At 39.6% G+C, this 19,684-nt stretch overlaps 1 protein-coding gene across 1 annotated transcript; it reads left to right on the forward strand.

Moving 5' to 3' along the window:
- Positions 12,214-15,422, forward strand: LOC109232004 (probably inactive leucine-rich repeat receptor-like protein kinase IMK2). The gene is made up of 2 exons (XM_019397628.1): positions 12,214-14,462; positions 14,545-15,422. Exons 1-2 carry the CDS (start codon positions 12,575-12,577, stop codon positions 15,165-15,167), a joined length of 2,511 nt encoding a protein of 836 aa, XP_019253173.1. The 5' UTR covers positions 12,214-12,574; the 3' UTR covers positions 15,168-15,422.

The following is a 19,684-nucleotide window of genomic DNA, read 5'->3' on the forward strand; positions in this document are numbered from 1 at the left end:
CCACTATGAGTTCCTGGTGATGTCATTTGGCTTGACTAATGCTCTAGCGGCATTTATGGACTTGATGAACAGGGTGTTCAGGCCCTATATTGATTCCTTTGTTATCGTCTTCATTGACGACATCTTGATATACTCGCATAAGCCTGGGGGAGCACGAGCAAATTTGAGAGTAGTGCTTCAGACCTTGCGAGAGCAGAAGCTTTATGCTAAGTTCTCCAAGTGGGAGTTTTGGCTAGAGTCAGTAGCATTCTTGGGGCATGTAGTGTCAGGAGAGGGTATTAAAGTGGACCCCAAGAAGATTGAGGCAGTTCAGAGTTGGCCACGTCCTACTTCAGTGACCGAGATCAGGAGTTTCTTGGGGTTAGCAGTTATTACCGGCGATTTGTGCAGGGCTTTCTCATCTATTGCATCACCTCTGACCAGATTGACCCAAAAGGGTGCTCCATTCTGTTGGTTCCGACGATTGTGAGGAGAGCTTCCAGAAGCTCAAGACAGCCTTGACCACGCACCAGTTCTTGTATTGCCTTCCGATTCAGGGATGTATACAGTGTATTGCGACGCTTCTCGCGTTGGCTTGGGATGTGTATTGATGCAGGAGGGGCGAGTTATTGCATATGCTTCACGTCAGCTGAAGGTTCATGAGAAAAATTACCCTGTGCACGATCTAGAGTTGGCGGCGATGATTCATGCTCTTAAGATATGGAGGCATTATTTATATGGAGTGTCATGTGAGGTTTATACAGACCATCATAGCTTGCAGCATTTGTTCAAGCAGAGGGATCTTAATTTGAGGCAGCGCATGTGGCTTGAGTTACTAAAGGATTATGACATTACCATTCTTTATCACCCAGGCAAGGCAAATGTGGTCGCGGATGCCTTGAGTAGGAAGGCAGAGAGTATGGGTAGCTTGGCATTCATTCTTGCTGAGATGAGACCATTAGCTTTGGACATTCAGTCTTTAGATAACAGACTCGTGAGATTGGACATTTTAGAGCCCAGCCGAGTTCTAGCATGCGTGGTTGCTCAGTCTTCGTTATTAGGGCAGATTAAGGCCCGACAGCTCGATGATCCACATTTGGCAGCCCTCAGAGAGACGGTACTTTAGGGAGGTGCCAAGGAGATTTCTATTGACGAGGATGGTGTGTTACGGCTTCAGGGCCGTGTATGTGTTCCTAATGTTGATGGCTTGAGAGAGAGGATTCTAGAGGAGGCCCATAGTTCGAGGTACTCCATTCATCCAGGTGCCACGAAGATGTATCGTGACTTGAGGCAGCACTACTGGTGGCGGAGGATGAAGAAGGACATTGTGGAGTATGCAGCTAAATGTTTGAATTGCCAGTAGGTCAAACATGAGCACCAGAGGCCAGGTGGCCTACTTCAGCGGATGCCTATTCCGGAATGGAAGTGGGAGCGCATCACTATGGATTTCGTGGTTGGGTTGCCGCGGACTCAGCGGAAGGTTGATTCAGTGTGGGTTATTGTGGATAGATTGACCAAGTCCGCCCACTTCATTCCAGTGGCGACTACTTATACGGCAGAGAGGTATGCTCAGATTTACATTCGGGAGATAGTGAGATTGCACGGTGTGCCGGTCTCCATCATATCAGACAGAGGCCCTCAGTTCACTTCCCATTTCTGGAAAGCTGTTCAGAGTGAGTTGGGGACCCACGTGGAGCTTAGCACGGCATTCCATCCTTAGACCGACGGGCAGTCGGAGCGGACAGTTTAGATTTTAGAGGATATGCTTAGAGCATGCGTGATTGACTTTGGAGGGCAATGGGATCAGTTCTTACCCTTGGCGGAGTTCGCATATAATAACAGCTATCAGTCCAGCATAGAGATGGCCCAGTATGAGGCATTATATGGTCGGCGTTGTCGTTCTCCGATCGGGTGGTTTGAGCCTGGTGAGGCTAAGTTGCTTGGTACAGATTTGGTTCAGGATGCCTTGGATAAGGTCAAGTTGATTCAGGAGAGGCTCCGCACAGCTCAGTCCAGGCAGAAGAGTTACGCGGATCAGAAGGCGCGCGATGTATCATTTATGATTGGCGAGAAGGTTCTCTTGAAGGTTTCACCCATGAAGGGCATTATGAGGTTCGAAAAGAAGGGCAAGTTGAGCCCAAGGTTTATTGGCCCCTTCGAGGTGTTGAGGCGAGTTGGAGAGGTTGCCTATGAGCTTGCCTTGCCTCCCAGTTTATCAGGAGTTCATCCAGTCTTCCATGTATCGATGCTACGGAAGTATCATGCCGACTATTCACATGTGTTGGATTTCAGTACCATTCGGTTAGATGAGAGCTTGGGCTACGAGGAGGAGCCAGTTGCCATTGTGGATAGACAGGATCGCCAGTTGAGGTCCAAGAGGATTTCTGCGGTAAGAGTCTAGTGGAGGGGCCAACCGGTCGAGGAGGCGACCTGGGAGTCTGAGGAGGACATGCGGAGCCGATATCCCCACTTGTTCAGCAGTCTAGGTACTTTTCTATGTCCGTTCGAGGACGAACGTTTGTTTAAGAGGTGGAGAATGTAACGACCCGACTGGTCGTTTTAGATTTTCGAACCCCGTTCCCTTAAATAATACTTTCCGCACTTGCTTTAGCTAATTTATGACTTGCGGGGACGGGTGGTTCGGAAGTTAGAAGAGTTTTGAGCAAGAATAAGCCTAGTTGCTTCTTTAAGTTTCTTTAAAAAGGCCAAGTTTGACTTTGGTCAACATTTTGGGGAAACGGACCTGGAATCATGATTTGACAATTTCTGAGGGTCCGTGGGGAAATATGGGACCTGGGCGTATGCCCGGAATCGAATTCCGAGGTCCCTAGCCCGAGTAATGAATTTTTATATGAAATTGTTAAGTTTAAGTTTCTAAGATTTAAATAAACTAAGAAATTATTGTTTTCCTAGGTATCGGGTCCAAATTTCGATTCCGAAACTTGGTACAAGTCCGAAATATCAGTTAAGACTTACCTGTAAAATTTGGTGTCAATCCGAGTGGTTTAAGGGTGTTTTGAACCGTTAGGAGGAAATTTAGAACTTGAAGGTTCAATGATTTGAATCATTTGGTTTTGGGTTTGATTCCCTAATTTAGCATTGTTTTAAGCGTTTCGAGGGCTCGAGTAGGTCCGCCTCGTGATTTCAGACTTGTCGGTATGTTCGGGCGGGGCTCGGGAGCCCCGAGCGTCAAATGGTCGAGGTTCGAGTGAAGTTGAAAACTTAGGAAAAACCTTATCTGCTGCTTCTGTCATAACCGCTTCTGCGTCTCTTGGACCGCGGAAGCGAGACTGCAGAAGCGGTCGTTTTATCGCAGACGCGGAAGGGGCCAGGCCTAGGGGAAACCGCAGGAGCGGACCCCTGACCGCAGAAGCGGTCCATCCGCCCAGGCCCAGAACCGCAGAAGCGGTGGGCTTTCCGCTTAAGCGGCCTCGCAGAAGCGAGGTTATGACCGCAGAAGCGGCCCAGGCCCCCTTGCCCATTTCCGCAAAAGCGGCTCAGGTACGCAGAAGCGGAACCCGCAGAAGCGGGATTCCTTCCACAGAAGCGGAAATCACTGGGGGCAGAAGGGTTCATTAATACGAACCCAAACTCATTTCTTCCACATTACTCTCAACACTTAGGCGATTTTGGTGATTCCAAAGAGGAGGTTTCAACATAACATTGCAAGGTAAGTAATCCCCACTCATTTTTAGTTCAAATACATAAACATTAGGTAGATTTAACACTAAAAATTAGGCAAAATCAAGGGATTTGAGCTAGACCTAGGGTTTAATGAAAACTAAGGTTTTATCACATAATTTGCCATGTAGTGAACTAGAAATCATATATTTGTGATCTTTAGGTGATAGAGAACAACTTCCTTCGAAAAATCTCGGAGTCCGGGCACGTGGGCCCGGGGTCGGAATTTAGGAAACTTGTGTTAATGGTTAGAAAATTGCTTAAATAGCTAGGATTCAACCTTGTAAGCCTTTATTTACTAGTTCTTACTTCGTTTGATTAGTTTGGGATTGTCCGGCTTCGAATTAAGGACTTGGGCTCATTCTTGGACATTGGGAGTGCACTTTGGAGCGAGGTGAGTCTCCTTTCTAACCTTGTAAGAGGGAATTGTCCCCATAGAATTTTAAATGAGTAATTGTTGCTAAATGCGGGGGCTACGTACGTACTAGGTGATGAGAGTCCGTGCGTAGCTACTATATGATAATTGTTCGGGTAGTTTAGGACCCACGTCATGTCTAATTGGGGAATATCTCTTATTTTATATTGCCAATATGATCGTTTTGATTTGCTAGAGACTTGAGGAAATGAAAGGTGAACGTATGAGTTTGTTGAGCCTTGGTAGGAATTCCCTTGTATGTAATTGAGCCTTATGTGCTTTTCTTGATATTTTCTTGATGGTTATGGACTGGGCCGATCGCCTCGGTGATAATAGATGCATCTATGGTTCGTGCCGCTCGACCCTCGACAGTGCACAATTTATTTTCTGTTGGAGCGGGCCGTCGACCTCGGCATGTTTGTGCATGATTTATATGCTTACATTTAGTTATGACATGATCACTCATTTGATATGAAAAAGGGAAAACTGGTAATTTAATGATGACACGAACATGAATATGACTCTTCTATCAAACGTGTGTTATTAGAGATCCTTCATGTTGTATATCTCACTTTATTATATTATATTATCTCGACCTTAGTAAGTATCAAGTCGACCTCTCGTCTCTACTTCTTCGAGATTAGACGGGATACTTACTGAGTACATGTGGTTTATGTACTCATGCTACACTTCTGTACTTAATTGTACAGGATTTGAGGTAGGTGGATCTGGACATCATCCTGGTGCGCATCAGTGAGCATGCTTAGGGACTTCTACGGTGAGCTGCCTTCTCTCTCATGTCGATCCGCAGCCGAAGGAGTTCTTTCTTGTATTTTTGATTTCTGTCCATCCTGATTCAGACAGTAGGATAGTGTTTCATTCTTTTTGTGTATATTCTACGGGTTGCCCATAGCTTGTGGCACCAGGTCCTGGCACACACTGTAGTAGGCATTCATTTTGGGGGTAGTATCGCTATTTTAGCACTTTATGATCTTTACTAGTTTTATCTTTAAATTTGAAAATTCTAGTATCACTGTCTTTGGCTAAAGTAAAATGAGAACTTAATCACACTTCCGCATTCGGCTGGCCTGACCATGGTGTTAGGAGCCATCATGAACTATTATGAAAAATGGGTCGTGACACACGGTTTAGGTGGGGATGGGACGCGGGGCCCACATGGGGGAGTACAAAGTAAGATAACCACTATGAGAAGTGTGTAGTGACAGTTGATGACATAAGCAAAGGTCAATTTAGTAAAGATACTCAAAACAGCTACAATAAAATTCCGTTTTAGCCACCCATAGAGTTCCATTATGCCTGAAATGACCAAAGCCTCATTCATTATAGAGGAAATAGCTTCGGTGGATCCGGTTGATTAAGTCGTTGTGTCTGTCGATACCCACCTGCTCAGAGTGCGGGTAAGGGCTCACCTGTTGATTGTGTCGTTGCATGCTTTTTGGTAGAGCTCCCACGTACTTCCGTTATGGAGGGTGCGGGCAGGGGGGGACGGCGGGGAGGCCGGCTCCACTGGTTGGTTGCCGAAGATGACATCTTCGGAGCCGTTTCTTTTTCCGTCCCCCCGCCAAAGATCAACCGCAACACATCACATAGAGAAACAGTTTGGGTGGAGCTGGACTTGGGGTCCATGTGGGAAGTACAAAGTAAGGCAGCAAAAGCTGTTGTATGGGAATGTGTGTAGTGATGGATAATGATATAAGGAAAGGGCAACTTAGTCAAGGCATGCAAAAATTTATCCACGAGCTTAGGGGTGTTCATAAAAACCCGAAAAATCGAACCAAACCGAAAACCAAACCAAACCGACCAAAAAACCGATACTTTTTGGTTTGGTTTGGTTTTGGTTTTGAATTTTAAAAACCGATCAAATTTGGTTTGGTTTTGGTTTTAATCAGAAAAAAAAACCGAAACAAACCGACTATAGGAGTAGCTATTTCAAATTTATTATTACACCTATAAATATGTATATTGTTATACAAAGTTTCCAAAAATTTATGGTAAATGTTAATAGTTTAAACTTTCTGTAGCATCCCATGAAAGATGGCAGAGAGAAACAAAAGATAATAAGAAGCAAACTCACAGGAAAACAATAATCCAGACGAAAAATTCAGCAAAGTGTACAGCTAACAACAAGAGCAGCGAGGGGAGAAAGAGTTTGAAGATTGTTAAACTTTTCAGATATTGCTAGATTGATACACAAAACGTTAAAATTGGATGTATCTCAGTCATATTCTTCTAGGAAAAAATAATTTACTGCCAATACTATAGAATTGAACCCAATTATTCCACAGTCAAGAAATTAAACCCAAAACAATAGTAGAAATCAAGAAAAAGACTTAATTCATTCAATAATTGCCTCGAACACCTAAAGAACAAAGGCGATGGAGACATTAAACTTTCTGTGCAGCAAAGCCCTAGCATGCCATCAAAGATTAAATAGAAAAATACATGATGAAAAGAAGAAAACTCACAAGAAACAATGATCCAAAGAAGGAAAATTCGCGAAACTGCAAAGATAAGATCAGGGAATTTGTAGACGGCGGAGCTTTTGTTCTTCGAATGTCCTCCTCCTATTTTTGGGGTTTACTTCTATTTTCTTTCTTTTTAACATCTCCCTTTTCTTCCGAGGACCCTCCCATTTAACAACTTAACATAAATATAGTGGGAAATACTTTTTTCACTTTCCACTTATATTTTCTGAAAAGTGGAAGGGACGAAATTACCAGTTTGCTTCGTTGAACATAAACTTTTCTAACTAAATATATATGATGATAAATTTTGCAACCCATATAGAGCTTATTGATACAAACAAATGTATGAAGAAAGTTTCTTTTTCTCTTTTATTCAATTGGAGTTTCAATATGTTATCTGGAAAAAATTTCAAATCCAAATTAAAATGTACATTGATTGAACCTCCCTTTCTAGACTAATTCAATTCTGCTTAAACCATTCTTCGCCAAAATATTCGATATTCAAGAAACTTCAAAAGTATAATAAGCTACAACTTGTTTTGCATTAATAAATAAATAAGTATTGAATTTAATTAAATGTAAAACATAACCTCGACAATTTAAAAATCAGATTCTAATATCGAAATGCTTGGAAACTTTCTTTCAAAATAAGATCGTACAAAAGATATTGAAAATTTTAACAAACATAATTTATTATTATAAACATAAATTAATGAGATGAGCTTAACGAAATGAGTAATGATTCATATCGTTGGCCCCAACTTATTTGGGACTGATGTATAATAGTTGTTGTTGTTATTGTTGCGTTTAACTTTTCTTGTCCTTTAAAATGCATGTTATGAAAGGACATTTTTCTCCATTTTCTTGCTTTAGCTAGAATCTTTTTAGTCAAATTTGTAGTATAAATTTGAGTGAAAAAACCTTTAATTGCCTATTAAGAGTAAGATAAAAGCTTAAAATATCAAGATTAGACCTAAAAAAAATATTTACACTAAAATAGTATAAAATTCAGGTGCGGTAAAAAAGTTAGTTGTTCACAGGCAGTATAAAAAGGTTAAAAAATGAGGGTTCCTGGATTTTTCACATTTCTAACATTTTTAAGTAATACATTGATTAGTATGTTCACTTATAGTGATACTCTTTAAGTTAACTCGTAAATAAGCACACTAAATAATTAAAATTTTGAAGCTCTAGTATAACAAAGTAACATTTGAATAATAAATATAACTTTGTCAACATATGGTTAAGTAGAATAAAATCTCCTTTTTTCTATTTGAAAAATATTTACGATACTTATGGTTATTTAATCAAAAAATTGTGGAATTATTTTAAATCCAAAAGAATTAGTCACATATTTTACATATAATGGTAATTCACTACATACTAATTATAGAACGATAATTGCAATGATACGAATGCCTGAAAAATGCAAAGGTGAAACACGGTTTAGGTGGGGATGGGACGCGCGGCCCACATGGGGGAGTACAAAGTAAGACAACCACTATGAGAAGTGTGTAGTGACAGTTGATGACATAAGCAAATGTCAATTTAGTAAAGATACTCAAAAATTTGTACGACAGCTACAATAAAATTCCGTTTTAGCCACCCATAGAGTTCCATTATGCCTGAAATGACCAAATTATCTTTTGAATCCCAAGCACACATGTCGTCCAGCTGTGTGCTAACTCCCCCTTATTAGATAGTAGAAAGTAGAATACCCGAATTACAACACTTGTATCTTATTGTAATCCAAAACAGCTAAGGTTATGGTTAATGAATGTCTTTTTATTTGGGATGAACCAAGGTTAGCTTTTGATTTTCGATGTGAATTTGGATAGTGAACACTTGGGATAATAAAAATAAAATTTATAGTTTATACTTGTTGCGAGCGAAGTTTTACTTTAATGTGGAGAAGTTAGTCCAAACACATCCGTATTTTGATTCATACCATGCTATGCATTATTTATTTATTTATTTGGCAATTATTATGCAAGGGTTTTAACTTTTATATATTAGTGTATAATACTGTTTTGCACTGTCAAATCAATTAAAAGATATTTTAGCTACAAGTAATCGTTCATTTAAATGAAATTATGTCACGACCCGGATTTCCCACCATCGGGGGTGGTGATGGCGCCTACTATCGGAGCTAGGCAAGCCAAGCATTTAAACATTTTCTGATAACATCTCAACAATAATAATAATACGAGTCATTTAAAAATAAAGGGAAGTCTTAAAAACACAGATATCTGAAAGCCAAATGCGGAAGTTTAACATTTCTCTACCCAAAACTGGTGTCGCTAACTCACGAACTGCTAAGGAGTGCTAAAAACAAGTTTGAATAGAAATACAACAATGTTTGTTTCGGTACAAGGAAAACAAACTATAACATAGAAGGGACTCCGGCCTGCGAATGTCAGCTAGGATACCTCGAAAGTCCCTGGACTGAAGTCAGCTCCCAATCAATATCCTACTGCTGTGGCCCAAAAGCTGCTCCGGTACCGTGATCTGTGCAAAAGAGCACAGAAGTGTAGCATCAGCACAATCGACCCCATGTGCTGGTAAGTGCCTGGCCTAACCCCGGCGAATTAGTGACGAGGCTAGACAGGACTACCAAATCAACATGTGCAGTTCAATGTATATATATATGCAATAAAAGGAAAGAATACAGAAATTAAACAGTTAAGAGGGAGGGGAGCATACTATGGGAGGAGTACAGTCCGGATATAAAGTCAGCAATTTAAGCAAGAAACCGTGCAATAACAATAATTAATGAGAACAGGAAAATTAACAGTTGCACGGCATCAACCTTCGTGCTTTTACTCTCATTCTCACCAAAAGCAATCAAGTAAAGTGCACGGCATCAACCTTCGTGCTTTCCCTCACATAACTCTTAAATCATGGCACGGAATGATCCTTCGTGCAAATTGTAATCAAATCACAGTACGGAATGTTCCTTCGTGCATAAATAATCAAAACATGGCACGGAATGATCCTTCGTGCAAATAGAATCAAACATGGCACGGAATGACCCTTCGTGCAAATATAATCAAACATGGCACGGAATGACCCTTCGTGCAAATATAATCAAACATGGCACGGAATGACCCTTCGTGCAATTGTAATCAAATTAGAGCACGGAATGACCCTTCGTGCAAATAGAATCAAACATGGCACGGAATGACCCTTCGTGCAAATATAATCAAACATGGCACGGAATACCCTTCGTGCATTATCACTCTTCCTCACCCAAACAGTAATCACAACCAAACGGGGCGAGGGGATAAACAAATAATATGAAATGTCCCGGCAAGGGAAAATCACAAGTAAACAGCTAAATCCCGGCAAGGGAGCATTAGCAGTAACCTTCACATCCCGGCAAGGGAGATAATCAATATACTCAAACCATCCCGGCAAGGGATTAATCATATCTCTTTCCATTTCTTTCATTTCTTACCCAATAGTCTTTTTATCGTTCGAGCCAACACTCCAAAGAATTCACAATTCATAATTAGTCTTCATACTCTTCACATTACGTAGAATTCATCAATTAGCATGGAAGAGTCATAACAATATTAGGACAAGTACAACAAGGACCCACGGTCATGCTAGACACCGATGTATAGATACTCGTCACCATGCCTATACACCGTACTCAACATTTAGCAATTAACAAACAACACTCTAATCCTATTCCCTCAAGCCCAAGTTAGATAAAACACTTACCTCGGTCCAAAGAATAGCAATCAATCCTCAAATACCGCCTTTCCTCTACAATCCGACTCCGAAACAATGATATCTAGGCATAAAAATTCAATAACATCAATAAAGACTCAATGGCAACACCTCATAGCCTAGATATGAATTTCCTAGCATTCTTCCAAAAATACCAAAATTCTACACCGGGCCCACATGGTCCAAACACGAGGCTCGGACCAAAACCCAATCACCCATAACCCCACGAGTTCAAATATGCAATTTGTTTTAAGATTCGACTCCAAATTGAGGTTGAATCACCCAAAATTCTCAAAAACCTAACTCTACCCAAAACCATTAATTTCTACTTTGATTTCATGATTTAGACATAGAAACTCATTAATTAACGAAGGAAAATGAAGGAAATAAGTGGGAAATTACTTACCCAAGTGATCTTGAAGAGTGGGGGCTTCAATGGAGTCCTAAAGCTTGGGGAAGAAGAGGGTTCGTGAGAAAAATGCCTAAGTCCCGAAACTATTCTGTTTTGAACATTTTAAAAAAAATCACTGGGCGTATTTACTCTATGCGATCGCAGAAGGAGGCTTGCGATTGCATAGGGGAAGGAAAAATTGACCATTGCGATCGCAGAAGTGGTCATGCGAACGCATAGAAGAAAAGGGGCTGTGCATACCGGGGTTCGTTTAATGAAACGCGATCGCGGAAGCTTAATGCGATCGCAAGGAACGAAGGGGCTAAGGTACGCGATCGCAGAGGAGTTCATGCGATCGCATAGAACAGAAAATGGACCTGATCAATTAACCCTACGCGATCGCAGAAAGATGTATGCGATCGCAGAGTGCAATTTACCTGAACACCAGCAACAACAGTTTTCTGCAATTTTTCTTAAGTTCAAACACCCCGAAACACCTCCGAAAAAACTCAACAACCTCATACGAACTTAACCGAGCGATCAAATCGCCATAACAACATCAAAATCAATGAATCAAACCTCAAAATCATCATTTTTCATTCTAACTTCATAAACTTCAAATTTTAGATATTTAGGTCCGAAACACGTCAAATGACGTCCGATTTAGACCAAATTTCACAGAAAGCGCTTAAACCATATATAAGACTTGTACCGGGAGTCGGAACCAAAATACGAGCCCGATACCACAGTCTTTTAATTAATTTTCATTTTCATTTTCCTTAATAATTTCAGAAAAATAATTTCACAGAAAAATTCTTTTCTCGGGCTCTAGACCTTGGAATTCGACTCCGGGCACATGCCCGAGTCCCATATTTTTCTACGGACCCTCCGGGACCGTCAAATCACGGGTCCGAGTCCGTTTACCAAAAATATTGACCGAAGTCAACTTTAATCATTTTAAAGCCACATTTTGAAATTTTTCACAGAATTTAACACATAATCTTTCCGGCTACGCGCCCGAACTGCGCACGCAAATCGAGGCAAGTAAAAATGAGGTTTTCAAGGCCTCGGAGGTGCGGAAATGAAAGATAAAACAGGTGATGACCCTTTGGGTCGTCACAAATTAGTAACTTGAAAAATAGAGAAATTAACTTAAACAACTATCTGTTGCCCGAAAAAATAGTCGATAAATAAAGGCAAGTAATTTGTTACCACAAGTTAAAGTATATTTAAGTGTATAAGTTTTTATTTTATCAGTGTTAAAATCCTTCTCCATAGGACATAATATTACAAAATAGGTACTAAAAGAAAAGAGGAAAGGGTAAGACGAAGTCAAAGTAATTATAACGTTCCAATTAGGAAGGTGATATAAGCTATAGTTTATTTATTATTGAGCCACAGTATAGCTACTAACTTGTTGACTATTCAAGCTTATCCTTCCCTATCAAAGTAGCCGTTGGAGGTCATCCGCGTCAAACACGGGGGGTCCTCTGGTTTCCCAATGTGGACCAATTTAACTCTGCTCTCACCTCTCTCTACTACTACTAATGTTTTAACAAAGAAACATGTAAAATAGTAAGAAAACTAGCCGTTAAGGAACCTTATAATAATTTTTCTCAAGACTCCTTATTCTCTCTGCTCATTTTGTCTTCAACCTTAACCGTTGCTCCTTAAGATTCCCTCCATTTTCTCTATCTTCACTTACATCTTCACATGCTCTGTTTCAGTCTCTTCTCTTTCTTCTCCTAGTATTTATCCCTTTCTTTCCCCCCTTCTCTTCATTTAATTTTCTTTCTCTTCTCTCAATACATATCTTGAAAAAGTTCCATTCTTTTTTCACCTTCTGTTTCTTCTTCTGATTGAAGATTCTGAACCTGTTCTAAGTTTATGGATAGGTGGAATACTTCACTGAGTAGATATTACAACTACCCTTTTCGATTCTTGCATTTTTATTCCATTTTTGTTGTGATTGTGTTTTCTTCCATTTTCCCTATTATATCAGCTGGGAGGAGTTCAGATGGGGTTATTGTAACTCAAGCTGATTTTCAAGCTCTTAAGGCCATTAAACATGAACTGATTGATTTTAGAGGAATCTTGAAAAGTTGGAATGATAGTGGTTTAGGAGCTTGTGGTGGTGGATGGATAGGTATAAAGTGTGTTAATGGGGAAGTTATAGCTATACAGTTGCCTTGGAAAGGATTAGGTGGCAGAATCTCTGAAAAAATTGGTCAATTACAAGCTCTTAGAAAGCTTAGTATTCATGACAATGTTATTGCTGGTCCTGTTCCAACTTCATTGAGTTTTCTTCCAAATCTTAGAGGTGTTTATCTTTTCAATAACCGGCTTTCGGGTTCAATCCCACCAACAATTGGAAGATCACCACTTCTTCAGACTCTTGATCTTAGCAACAATCAACTCACTGGTACTATCCCTCCTAGTCTTGCGAATTCGACAAGGTTATACAGACTCAACTTGAGCTACAATGCACTTTCAGGTTCAATCCCAGTAAGTTTTACTCAATCCCCTTCTCTTACTTTTCTTGCACTTGAACATAACAATCTTTCTGGCTCTATTCCTGATACTTGGGGTAATGTTGTTATGAACAATAAGTCTTATCAACTTCAGTATCTTACCCTTAATCACAATCTTTTATATGGGAAAATTCCAGCTTCAATTAGCAAGTTAAGTATGCTTGAGGAGATTAATCTTAGTCATAACCAAATTAATGGGACTATTCCTGATGAATTAGGTGCACTTACTAGGCTTGCTGTTCTTGATTTATCTAATAATTCCATAAATGGAACTATTCCTGTTAGTTTCTCCAATCTTTCAGCTCTTGTTACTTTGAATTTAAAGAGCAATCTTTTGGATAACCAAATCCCAGATGTCATATATAGATTGCAAAATCTTTCAGTGTTGGATTTGAGTGACAATAAGCTCACTGGTCATATTCCAGCCACTATTGGGAATATTTCTAGGCTCAGCTCACTTGATTTATCTGAAAACAACTTCACTGGTGAAATCCCAAAGTCTCTAGTTTCGTTGGCGAATTTAACTAATTTGGATGTCTCTTACAACAATCTTTCTGGGGTTGTCCCATCTCTTCTTTCTAAGAAGTTCAATTCAAGTTCTTTTGTTGGAAATATAGAGCTATGTGGATATAGTCCCTCAACTCCATGTGCTTCACCACCTCCTCAAACTCTTCCTTCTTCTCCTATTGCTGGGGTTGCCAAGCCTCGCCATCGCAAACTTAGTACTAAGGATATCATTCTCATAGCATCTGGAGCACTTCTAGTTGTTCTACTTCTTTTGTGTTGCATGCTACTTTGCTGCTTGATTAGGAAAAAGGCAAATTCGAAAGCGAAAAATGGTAGTAAAGCCAGTGGCTTAGCTACCACAGGGAGAGGTGCCAAGCCAGCTCCAGCAGCAGCAGGTGCTGAAGTTGAATCAACTGGTGGAAAACTAGTCCATTTCGACGGACCATTCGTGTTCACAGCGGACGACTTGTTATGTGCCACTGCAGAGATAATGGGAAAGAGCACTTATGGAACAGCATATAAGGCTACATTAGAGGATGGTAATCAAGTTGCTGTGAAGAGGCTGCGCGAGAAGATCACAAAAGGGCAAAAAGAGTTTGAAGCTGAAGTTGCTGAATTAGGCAAGATTCGACACCCAAATATTTTGGCTCTAAGAGCCTATTACTTGGGACCTAAAGGAGAAAAGCTTCTTGTCTATGACTATATGTCTAATGGAAGTCTCTCATCCTTCCTCCATGGTACAGTTTCTACACTTCACTGCTTTTTTCGTGTATTAATTTAACGTGTGGTCACTGAACTTTATTTGTGTTCTATATGCAGCTCGAGGTCCTGAGACAACAATAGATTGGCCTACAAGGATGAGGATTGCTATCGGTATAACAAAAGGCATATGCTTTTTGCATACCAAAGAAAACATAGTACATGGGAATCTTACATCAAGCAACATACTACTTGATGAGCAAAACAACCCAAAGATTGCAGATGTAGGCCTCTCTAGGCTTATGACAAGTGCTGGTAACACCAATGTAATTGCCACTGCAGGCACGTTAGGTTATCGTGCACCAGAGCTATCAAAGATCAAGAATGCAAGCACTAAGACCGATGTCTATAGTGTTGGAATGATCATTTTGGAGCTCTTAACTGGAAAGTCGCCTAGCGAGGCAACAGATGGACTCGAATTGCCACAGTGGGTTGCTTCGATTGTAAAAGAGGAGTGGACTAATGAAGTGTTCGATGTGGAACTTATGAGGGATGCACCTAATATTGGTGATGAATTGCTTAATACTTTGAAACTAGCTTTGCATTGTGTTGATCCAACGCCAGCTGCTCGACCTGAAGCTGAGCAAGTACTTGAGAAATTGGAGGAGATAAAACCAGAGCTGATGTTAACAGCCACCAGTTCTGGAGATGATGGCACAACAGTTCAAGAAAAGAGTGAATAAACTCTCTTGATTGCTTTAAAAGTGGAAAAACTTGAGCTTTTTACTTGATAGGTATTTATTCATTCTTTCATTTTTTGTGATATAGTGGAGTTGTTGTTTCCTATTAAGATCTATTAGTAAACTGTATATACGAGTTTGTGATTGCTGCATTGATGAAGAAAAACACATTTTGTTCAATTCACTTTATTCTTTGTAATGTAATGGAAATAATAGTATCTATCTTTTTGGTGAAATAAATGATAGCTGTTGTTGTGATGTTACATGTGACTATTCATTTCAGAAATTCATTCATCCAAAGCCCCAGAATCCAGTTATAATAATATGGTTGAAATTAATGTCAAGATGGTTTAGACAATTACATAATTGCTGAGAAAAGACTATTACATAATCTATATATCTATATAAAGTTGGGAATGAAAAAGGTGATGTGGCATCTTTCATTGTATAGGGATTCTATTTATCTTTATTCTCCTTTTTTTGACTTTTGCTTTCATTTTTTTCCTTTTAATCTTATTTTTTAAAAGTACACACATTGAACTTACACCTCTTTATTGAGAGTTATATGACTGAAGAAGTAACTGTAAAACCATTAAAAAAAAATGTAACGGCTGCTATAGATGGGATGTTACAATTATGAAAATAATTCTAGCAATTAAAAGTTGCAAGAATTAATAATTCTATTCATCCCATTTTTCCATATCCCAGTTTCTTCTTCATAAAGATAGGACAATTCTCGTGCCTTGCATATTAAGAGTAACAAAAGTTTAAGCATCCCTTCCATATGAAGTGAGGGAAAGCTTTTTCTATTTTCTCCTAAGAAGAGGCTCATTGGAAAAGCAACAACACAGTGTTTCACCAGATGGTGCTCATTCATGTATGTTTTTGTTAAATTTTTATTCGTTCATCTTTCTATTTCATCATGGTATGTTTTTATTGTTTTGCTTTTTTCAATTTCTTAATTGGTTCTACTTTTCATGTTTACTTCTGTTAATATGTTCATATATATACATATACAGATAATACATATATATAATACGCACACACATACACACACTTACTTTTTAATTAATTGAATTTTATATATTTTAAACATGTTTTTTTTATATCTTAGTTTTGATTTTATGTTTATAAAATACAAAAAGAGGCTTAAGCCCCGCCACAACTTTTGATTTTCTTTTTTGTTCTTACAGATATTACCTTAAAGGATTTAGCTAACATGTTATGCATTGCAATTGCTTTAGTTGTGATCTTACATAACATATATCAAATATGCAATTTCGTTGGGTAAACCTTAGGTTATAGCGTTGTTTTAAAAACTCAAAAATCTTTCTCATAAATAATGTTGTAATTCTAGACGTGGATACTTGAGGGGAATAAATTTGATCTTAATATACTTCTTTACCTACTAATAATTGATTACGGCTTTGCTTTCTAGGGTATTACTACTACCTGACTCATGTTTTATCAAAAACTATTCAACGTGGGTAAACGATTTCAATATGAAAATTTCTTTATTACCTCATATATAATTTGAGTCTTATTTTTGTTGTAGAGGGGGGAATTGTTCTTTCTTTGTATTTTATTTTTGTTTAATATAATATCATAATATATATATATATATATATATATATATATATATATATATATGAAACCAAATTAATAGTGTTATGTTGGAGAATATGCAGAGGATAAAACTGATCAAAGAGTACTGCTTCCCTAATCTTTCACTGTATGCTCTTGATAGTATAGAACAGACTTTGTTGAAACTGATCACTTTACATAAAATTTAATATTATTTGTAAGAACAAAACGAGAATAAGAATTACATTTCGTTAATCTTAAGGATGAATTTAAAAGTTTCACTGCATGAGTTATCTCAAGACCATCAGTTTGGAAATTATATTTATGTCGTTTAGGCTACTCTTTTATTAGTAAAGACTGATTTTATGTGATGAGAATTCTGACAATTACTGTTTACCCATATTTTTATTCTCTTTGATGACCGCGCGAAGCGCGGATAAATTTACTAGTTGTTGAGTAAAAACTATACAGTCAAACCTCTCTATAATAGCCTCGTTTGTTCCGTATATTTTTGGACGTTATAGGAAACAATGATGTTATAGAGAACATATATTATAACATAACATGAAAATTAGTTCCGGAAAAGCTTAGCTTTTATAGTGAAGTGTTGTTATATAGGGATGCTGTTATAGAGAGGTCTGTCTATAACATTTACTCTTCCATATCTTTTTTAGGTACTACTATCTTTTAAGGTTTTTGCATATCCCTTAAGAAAAACATATGATCGTCTTAATCATAGGATCAATTGTCTAAACCAACTTCTTGTTTTTCTAATACGTGAAATTAATGAAAGGAACTGTACAAAATGACTATATTTGGTACAGGAGGGAGTAAATGGGAAAGAAAAAAAAAGAGAACTAACATCTCTCAGAACAGAGAAACATCTCTACAAAGTGATATTCCATTAGTCAGAACAGAGAAACATCTCCATTTCAAACTGGCTAATTCCAAGTAAACCCAACTTTCATTTTAAGTGCTTCATTGGCCAAAGAATTTGCATATTTTGTTGGCTTCTCGAAAAGCATTGTTTGGCTCAAAAGTTAACGATATACTTTATAAGCGATAAAACAATCAAAAATAGAAAAGGGGTAAATCGTAATCAAATATAGTAAGCCTAGAGATGCAAAGATGATAATATTGTTGTAGATCTGATATTGCAAAGTGATAATGTTTACCAATAAGATATTTTCGTTATAGGTAGAGATATAGAGAGAGAAAGCCAGAAAAATGAGAGAGTTGTATTAGATCAGATCCCCCTTTTACAATGTGGAGGTCTCCTTTATATAATAGGAGACCTTCCTCGAAAGAATCAAAAAGTTACAAAAATAGGTAAAGTCTCCCTATCGTGGACGCTGAGTTCTAAACGATGACGCTTTTGTCCTCACGGCCGAGTCGTACCCGCTACGTTGGTCGGCGTGCACTCATTGGGCGTACCCACTGGCGTAGAAATACTGAGGGTCAAATTTGACCCTATACAGTTAGTCCCTCCGCTCGTTGGAGACGCGTTCGGTGGGCGTCTTCGACGGGCGGAAATACGAACCTCGGCTTAGGAGAATTTGACCTCGACCAGGGGCGGCAATATGAATGAAGTGAAACATATGACGTTGTTGAGCCGCTGACGCGTGGCTTCCTTTTTGGAATGATGTCATCGCCTGTATGCATCATCATTATATTTGCCCCCGAGGCGGTTCAGAGGATGAAGTGACGTTTTGGCTTCCGGCGCACGTTTTGAATCATGACTCTTCGATTCCTGTGCAACTTATCCTTATAAGTATGAGAGAGGTTTGATCTGATTCCACTTTCAAGCCGCTGAAAAGTATTTTCTGATACACTCCTTTGCCTTCCTTTCTTGTAACCGTTATTTCGTAAGGGACTCTCCCACTTCTGTTGAAACCACACTTCCTATCGTCAGTGCTTCGTTTCTCAAGTAGCATAATCATGACAAAACGCGGACAGAATAATAAAAAGGCCAAAGATAATGCCCCGTCTAGGGTTCCGCCATCTTCCGGTGGTGAAGGGGAAAAGGCGGAGAAGGCCCTTGTTCCTCTCAGCATAGACAATGTCCTTCCGAAGGAGACGCACGTTCGCAGGGATTTTCCAACTAAAAGCCCTGATCTTCCTTGGGAGCACAGCGTTTTACTACAATCCCATTTAGATGATCTGCGAGAGACGCACCATATTCCGGACCACGTGGAAATGGTTCCGGCCGGGACGGATTATGCCAATGTGCACCGGCCTGGATATTGCACCTTCTATGAGTACCCGTTCTTGCTCGGTTACGCCCTTCCAGTCTACCCTCTGGTGGAGGAGCTTTGCCGTTTTTACAATGTGTGTCCGGCCCAGCTTACTCCCTATACTTTGAAGGTGTGCCCTGTCATGACCACTTATGCGGCCAGGGCCGGGTGCAGCGTCTCGGTCCACCACCTCTTACAGTTGTTCAGCGCTGGTTACCTGAGGGGTACCATGCTGCAGTTGAAAGGTCGTGGCGCAAAGGGCTTGGTCGTTAAAGCCGATGATAAGCCCAACCGCCGCTTTTGGCGTAAATATTTCTACATCAGGACGGAGCACCTGGTGTCGAATCCCGAGGGGTTCTCGGAAAGATGGAATCCAGAACGTAAGTATTTCTACTTGTAGATTTTAGTGCTGCTTGCGCCTTCGACCATACGGCCATAGTGACCTTTGTTTTTCTTTCCTCCTTTTTATTCGCAGCGAGGGCTTCTCCACCCCAGCTTGTTGATGACATTAAATTGTGGGTGGAAAGAATAATACCCTATGCGGAGGAGTGCCGTACCTGGGCTGCATTTCTTCGGCAGTACGGCCCGTCAGGTAATTCTTTGGCTACGGTTTGGGGATTCCCTACGTATTTGTTATGACTTATTCGCGTTGGCAGGTCGGAGCGCCCCTAAGAAGAAGAAAAAGAGCGTCGTCATCTTACC

This window comes from Nicotiana attenuata, chromosome 9 (assembly GCF_001879085.1).
Source record: "Nicotiana attenuata strain UT chromosome 9, NIATTr2, whole genome shotgun sequence".
NCBI lineage: Eukaryota > Viridiplantae > Streptophyta > Magnoliopsida > Solanales > Solanaceae > Nicotiana > Nicotiana attenuata.

What these genes read in the sequence shown, in the direction of transcription:
- LOC109232004 (XM_019397628.1), top strand. Translation starts at nt 12,575, where the DNA reads ATGGATAGGTGGAATACTTCACTGAGTAGATATTACAACTACCCTTTT. An exon ending in TCTCTCATCCTTCCTCCATG is followed by an intron (nt 14,463 to 14,544) that starts GTACAGTTTCTA and finishes TTCTATATGCAG; the next exon opens with CTCGAGGTCCTGAGACAACA.